The 7,500-nt window shown below is 42.4% G+C and overlaps 1 protein-coding gene across 3 annotated transcripts in view; it reads right to left on the bottom strand.

Moving 5' to 3' along the window:
- Window positions 1-7,500, bottom strand: part of LOC125046051 (xanthine dehydrogenase/oxidase-like) — a 36,292-nt gene that overhangs the window by 16,594 nt on the left and 12,198 nt on the right. For 2 of the 3 annotated variants that reach the window (XR_007116618.1, XM_047643666.1), the window contains exons 2-12: window positions 6,717-6,774; window positions 6,163-6,259; window positions 5,629-5,864; window positions 5,067-5,198; window positions 4,701-4,852; window positions 4,256-4,397; window positions 3,850-4,017; window positions 3,635-3,711; window positions 3,416-3,509; window positions 3,004-3,116; window positions 2,464-2,634 (exon numbers count right to left, since the gene is read on the bottom strand). Coding sequence is in view for 2 of the 3 variants with exons in the window: in XM_047643666.1 (XP_047499622.1) it covers window positions 2,464-2,634; window positions 3,004-3,116; window positions 3,416-3,509; window positions 3,635-3,711; window positions 3,850-4,017; window positions 4,256-4,397; window positions 4,701-4,852; window positions 5,067-5,198; window positions 5,629-5,864; window positions 6,163-6,259; window positions 6,717-6,774 (1,440 nt within the window). In the remaining variant the exon portion in view is untranslated. Of the gene's footprint in view, window positions 1-2,463; window positions 2,635-3,003; window positions 3,117-3,415; window positions 3,510-3,634; window positions 3,712-3,849; window positions 4,018-4,255; window positions 4,398-4,700; window positions 4,853-5,043; window positions 5,199-5,628; window positions 5,865-6,162; window positions 6,260-6,716; window positions 6,775-7,500 lie in introns of those variants that run through there. The other variant, XM_047643667.1, reaches the window with a different exon arrangement.

The following is a 7,500-nucleotide window of genomic DNA, read 5'->3' as shown; positions in this document are numbered from 1 at the left end:
ACTTGTTAATTTATTAAGGAAGGTACATAAGAAATCCCCAAAAGACCCCCATGCCCACAGGGTCGAGGACGAGGTGGTGGAGCTGGACCCTGTGCTGCTTGGCCTGACTCCCTCTCCGTCTGAAGAAACGTGTTATTTTATACGGCGGCTCCCTTCAAGGGCGGATGCTTACTTATGTAGAAGTGCCAAAAGAGAAAGCAGAGTGGGCCCGTGCGTCTGCCCAAGACGGTAAGGCAGCTGCTGGGGACAGAGGTCTTGCTATGCATTGTTTACACAAAGAAAAAGCTCAAGAGATCCAGAGGTTTGCAGATGCACACATGATGAAGGAGTTTACAGTGCTATGAAGGAAATATATGGTCCACAGTCTTCTAGCTCATCTCCTCTCTACCATGCGGAACTACTCTCCTCACTGATAAGCAAAGCACCCTCAGCAGATGGGCCCAACACCTTGAGACAATTTGCAATCGATCATATATGTACGCATATATATACAAACACACACACACACACACACACATCAATAGGCAATTGATCAACTGCCTCAGGTACCCATCAACCTAACCTTAGACACTCAACCCTCGATATATGAGATGGATAAGGCCATTGCACAGCTCTCTAGTGGCAAGGCTCCTGGCTCAGATGGAATACATTGGAAGTCTTCAAACACATGGGACCAAAAAGCAGTTGCTAGAGCTCTTTCAGGCCATGTGACTGCAAGGACTCCTCCCTCAAGACTTCAAGGATGCATCTGTGATCCATTTGTCCAAGGAGAGAGGTAACCACCACATATGCGACAACCATCGTGACCTATCCTTGTTCTGCATTGCGTTCTGCGTTTCCACAAGGACCGAGGAACAGTCAATGATATTCACTGCATGCCAACTCCGAGAAAAGCGTCAAGAGCACAATGCTTTACTGCACTTTTGTCGATCTATCCAAGGCATTTGATACATTTCCCAGGGAAGGCCTCTGGAGAATCATACAGAACTTTGGCTGCCCCAAACACTTCATCCACATGATGTGTCAGTGTATTTCTCCTCGACCGCTCCCCGGATCGTGTCGATGTTCGACTCCTCTGGCCAGCATTCTATTCCCGGGAGTTTACCTGAGTAGCCGACTTGCGCCCTTGCAGGAGGATCAGAGCAAGGCCAAAAGAAGGGACCCAAAATCCTCTATAGTGCTTGATGAGCTTTCCAGTGTCTTTCCTCCACGCGAACATATATCTATATATGTATATACAATTACACACACATGAATATATATATATATATATATATATATACACAATATATATATTACACACAATATATATATATACATATATGTACATACACACAATATATATATATATATATACATATATATATACACATACACACAATATATATACATACACAAAATATATATATACATACACAAAATATATATATACATACACACAATATATACATATACATACACACAATATATATACATACATACACACAATATATATATACATACACACAATATATATATATATACACAATTATATATACATATATATTGTAGCAGCACGACCCCGAAGTCCAGCTTACCTCCTTGGTTGGGTCACACAGGTCCACAGCTGTGTCCCCGCACTCTCAGCATCAGGCACTTCTCTTGACTCACTGCAGAGCCCTCGTGTATTTAAGTCTCAGATTTCAGAATCGAGATCAGCATTTCCTGATCCTCCATTCGCCCCATGACAAGCACTGCAACACTCAGGACTGCCCAGTCTTGAGACTCTGGGGAGTCGACCAGCTTCCCTGTTGTTCAACACCCAGCCATACCAGTGGGCAGTCACACCCACACAATCACTCTCCAAAGAGATAAGACACCAGTCCAAGTCGCAGATGCAATACCATCTACTACAATATATATATATATATATGTGTGTGTGTGTGTGTGTGTGTGTGTGTGTGTGTGTGTGTGTGTGTGTGCATACCTATATGAGTAGCTCCTTATTTATACAGAACTTGGACACACTAGCAAACTCACCCAAAGGATTTTTGTCGTTTTTTCTCTCTCTTAATTTCGCATTTAGAAATCTTTCTTTGCTTATATAATTATCCTTTCGACTCGAGCACATGAAAGTCGTGCTAATTTATCTTCATGACCGTGTTCGGCATTTGATACTTTTGTGTCTATGTTTAAATCCTTTAATTCTTCATTCCTATTTTCAAACAACTTAAATCCTTATACTCGGAAGAAAGCAACCACACTAGCTTATCCACCAGATTCATTGCTATCCCGCCTTCCTGCTTTTACATATAAGATAAATTTTGTACTAAAATGCAACTGAATTCCTCTTCATGGCGGAGGTAAGTGGGGCGGGGTGGGTATTCTCAGAAAGAATTTGCTTATCACCAAATTTTCCTATTTTTTTATGCTATCTATTTTAGTTGATTTTCGGTAAATATCCTCTGCTTCACGCGGACTTACCTCCATGGTCGCGAGCGCCATGACCGTGGTGGGCGCCATCCCGCCGAAGGCCAGGCGGAGCTGCGCGACGGCGAGCGAGTCCTTCCGGAAGGCGACCCGCATCCCCGCGTTCACGATGGCGATGTCGTCGTCGCGCCGACGGGCCTGCTTGTAGCCCAGGAAGTACTCGTTCTGAGGAAGGGCAGGAGAGAAGGCGGGTCATTTGAACCTTGTTTCTTGAATGGGCGATTTTTGAGGCACTCATTTATATTAAAGACAAACAAAATCTTGAAAAAGTAACTCTCGCATAACAATCTTTCAAGAAAACAAATCATATAAAATGATTTATAAGGAGGATCTTCTAAAAAACATGAACATGTCATACATATATATCTGTATCAATACTAGTTCTTCAAATCAACAAGTTAAAGTAAAATAAAATAAAAACGCCAATGGCCAAGTGACTTTCAAAACACACACTTTACTAATTATGCAAGAATCACCAACATCAAACAGTTGAAGTCACGAGTCTTCACCAAATCGTAAGACGCACAAACCCACCTGTTCAGTGTAGGGGATGTGTACCGCCACGAGAATTTCCTCGGGACGAACTGCGTTTTGTCTGTAACCCGTGAAGAAGTTTTGATCCATTGCCACCTCGCGCTTGCCCTTCTCTGTATAATAGGGCGGTTGTTTTCAGTCCAACGAAGGGCTTGGAAAATATATAGTGAGTGAGGATGGCAAGTATATTGTAAGTGATGATGAAGAGAATACTCCTTTTTCATCTGAATTCTTTTGTTATAATGTCGCTATGATTATTTATACCTCGTGAAGGGTAGTCCTTTAATGACTAATGCATGTAACTATTTGTATTGAATCTATACAATGCGAAAGTAAAACATCATGTACAAGAGAAATGTAGCAACTTGTACGTCTCATACTTGGACATTTATATATTAAAGAACAAACGAACCTTTACTCTGAGCGGTCAGTTTGGCTCCAGCAGCCGCCAGGAGGGGGTTGAGATCGCTGATCGGTGATGACGTCATGATGTTCCCACCTAGAGTCTTTTTAAGGGAAAAAATGGGGGTTCGCTTTAGTGTCATGTGCAAGCAAATAATAACTCTTAAGTGCTGCAATTCTTATGAAAAGCAAGAAAGTGTGAATGTTACTAGTTATGAACATCACTCACCGCCACATTCCTGATCTGTTTCCCGCCAAACCAACGCAGCATTTCCAAGATAGCGGAAAAGCTTCGGGTGCGGTATTCTGGTAATGGAGGATACCGTTAAAAAAAAAAAAAAAAAAAAAAAAACGGATTTTAGCATCAGCTAAATCAAAGTAAATGTTATCCCATTTTAGTATTTTCCAGCTTCAAAAAGACCTTGACGTATGACACTTGCTGACCTGGCTGTGTGTTGACCTGTTCCCGCAACGTCCCCTCGATGTCAGATAGGGTGACGGAAGAGCCGAAGGTCACGCCCGCTTGCGTCACCGATACTTCTGTTAATTCCGGTATGATGGTTGGGTTGAGGAGGACTGGGTAATTCTTGTTTTTGAATTTTACGTCGATGCCTTTTTTGGAGAGGAATATTTGCGTAAGCGTAGCAGTATATATTAGGAATGCAAATGTAAATATCTCTGTGAAAGCGCGCGCGCGCACACACACACACACACACACACACACACACACACACACACACACACACACACACACACACACACACAAGTAAATATGTCCCTCGCTTCAACACGCATGGAGCCACTTCCCTCCCTGCATGAAATCTGCAAACAGACACTTTTTCCTTCTCACCAACTTCCGTGTTTCCTGCCACAATGCGAGCCTCTGGATGTTCAGCTTTGAGGTCGAGGAGTTGGGCGAGAGAGACCGGCCTTACGTAGGATACTCGGGCTCCCTTGAACTCGAGGTACTGGCTGTCCCACTCATCTTGGGTCTGTGTTGAAGGCGAGAAAGAAGTAGATTGGTGTGTATTAGGAGGGTTTAACTTGGTACTTGTTGATCAGAGTTTATGTAGGAAATGGATTCGCTGTGTAATTTATGTCATCGGGTCGATATCGCACTTCTTGCTAACATCTGATCCTCTAATGGTCTGTATTTATTTATCTCCAGTGACTGCCTCTTTCAAAATGTTTCCTTTTACCTCATATTACCCTCATTATCACCGAAAGAAATATGAGGAATTAATTTCTCTTAAATCAATATCAACGGCAGACTGATCAGCTTGCGGAGAGTGCACCTTCAGTTCCGGCGGAAAGATTAACTCTTGGCTCGGGTCGTACGGTCGGAAATCCTCGGCGTCGTAGAGGACATGCGAGATGTCAGTTATTCGGCTGACATCGCTGATGTCGCCGTTTGAAATCCCGTCTGACACTTCATTCGATGTGGTACCTAAGAAAATATCCTACCGTGTTATTTCTGGTAAGTGCAGACAGAATTAGGAAAGAAGAGAGGTGGAATGGACATTATTGTGAAGGTGACCAGCGAGAAGAGAAGATACAAGTAATAAAACCATCATACTTTAAGTACCACATTTCATCATGTTATTTTTCCGAACCAAGTAGACGATTCTCTCTTCTCACGTTTTCTTTTAAATGCCACAGACCTTCCTGACACCCTTGAGTCCTTAGCTTGCAACAGTCCTTCCTGCCGCATCCACCTCCTGCAGAGGCATCGGTGGTGAGGCCCCTGTACCCCTCCAAGATGGGTCGGTATCCTGTACATCGACAGAGGTTCCCTGTAAAGGATAAACGTGACAGGACAGCCAGACCACTTACGTAACAACCCTCACTCGAACACAGTAGCCTCTCCCACAAGGACTCGAATCCACCCACTCTAGGTAAAAGAGAAACGGGGATTCAAGAGCTAAACCACTGTTGACTATACTAGCTCCATAGCAGGTATAGATCGTAGTTAGATAAGAGGATGGTCTCACAAGGATCTAAATCAGCGCTATAGCGAGCATATATCCGAATTATATATTTTTGGATAGGTATTCTGGGTCCCGAGGTTTAGTTTCGTTCCCTCAGATTTTTACCATGAGAGAGAGAGAGAGAGAGAGAGAGAGAGAGAGAGAGAGAGAGAGAGAGAGAGAGAGAGAGAGAAAACGAGTATTCATTTAAATATGTGTTAACATAATCTCCATCAGCATACTGCCATCCCTCTACCTGTGAAGTACTCGTCGAGCTGTTCCATGGACGGCTTCGGGTGGTTCCTGAGCAGCGTGTACATGGACATGACGATGCCGGGCGTGCAGAAGCCGCACTGGGAGCCGTGGGCGCGGGCGATCCGCTCCTGCACCGCGTGGAGGCGCGTCTGCGTCGACCCGATGCCCTCCACCGTCGTCACCGCCAGCCCGTGCACCGCCGCCACGGGTATCAGGCAGGCCACGATGGAGTAGTGTCTGCGAGCAGTTTTGCAGTGTAGTCTTACGTTGTGCTGTGTATACCGATGATTTTGTTTTGTACACAGGCAGATATAAACTCATGTTTTTTGTGATGTTCGTGTGTGTAATACTAATAATGGTAACAATAATATAATAATAATAATGATGCTATTGACGATAACAGTAACGATTTTGATTATAACAATTACAACAACAGCAACAATAATGATAACAATGACAGCAATGATAACAATTACAATGAGACTAATAAAGAAAATTCATATTATGACACTAAAGCTCACTAATCTGCACTTACCTCACTTCATCTCGTCCTCGGTCGTACTTCGACGCCATGACAGTACAGGCGCCACATCCTCCTTCTCCACAGCCACTCTTCGTCCCGCATAATCGTACTAAAAACTGAATTAAGGAAAACTATAGAACGTTAAATACTACATGGAATTGTACCATTATTTGTACCAGATTGAACAAAGTCAAGGACTGAAATTTAGATTCCAGAAATTAAATACATATAATTTATCCATCTAACAAAGAAAGAACACCGGCGCTTCTGTTCTGCATACAGTTTGTCTGAGATATCCCACTCTGGTACGCCAGATCAGTCTAAAATTTCTTCATCCGGTGATGCTCTCCAGCCAAGAATAAAATTAGAAATAATTGTAAATTCAAAAGGAATGAATGAAAACATTCATGAAAAAAACAGCAATACAAAATCACTGTTATTGCTCTGTAGAATTTGATGTAAATCAACAATTGCGTTGAAATCTTTTTTAAGAGAACAGTTCAGGGAAAACAGCAATGCCTCCGTCTCAACATAACTTTGAGACAGAATTGGCGAGTAAAGGATACACTTCTCACGCAGAAAAGTCAGCAAAGTCATTTCTGGGTCGACATTCGGCTCTCGGACCTGTAATGGAAACCCATTCATTAAAAGTTGCTCACCAAAATAAGAAACATATGGCTAAATAAGGTAATATTATTGTATATAGGACGTCGGTAACTTTACACCGATTTTCGCTTGATGGTGAATGTAGGAAGCAAGCACTTTTCTTGCTCAAAATAAGAAAATTCCATTCTTTGAAGTAAAATGAACCTTTTCAGTCTCAGAAGTAGCCTGTGAGCATGTTTACAGTTTCTACATATGTCTAGGGGTTCGTCATCATCATGAGGGGTATGTGTAAAAACCCTTTTAAGTTTAGCATCGCAAGGTACACCAAGGTACTTCTCACATGTATAGTCAGATTCCTACTCGATCACTTAGATGGAATGGGCTATTTTTAAGGTATTGGTAATATCAGCTTTGTCATAACATATGTATCCAACTTAAAATCACAAATAATGGCTTTGACTTCTGGGTGATAAGTAGTGAGGATTACTTTGCGTTTCTTTAGACTGTTTATGTTTCAAGCAATGTACTTATATGACAAATCTTCGGCCATCAGTTATTATATGACTATGTCTAGGATCTCTTACAGGATGTACAGACTTGGACGGCAGCTGTTGCTAGTCTGGAGCAAATTTATTGTTGCATTACGAATACCATCTGCTCTAACTTTTGCATCAACATTTGTAACACGTATCCATATTTCTTTCCATCTCTCTGGTTTCCGTGAGGCCAATTGTTGCAATTAAG

This window comes from Penaeus chinensis, chromosome 38 (genome assembly GCF_019202785.1).
Source record: "Penaeus chinensis breed Huanghai No. 1 chromosome 38, ASM1920278v2, whole genome shotgun sequence".
Lineage (NCBI taxonomy): Eukaryota > Metazoa > Arthropoda > Malacostraca > Decapoda > Penaeidae > Penaeus > Penaeus chinensis.
This window is presented reverse-complemented; position numbering and strand designations above follow the sequence as displayed.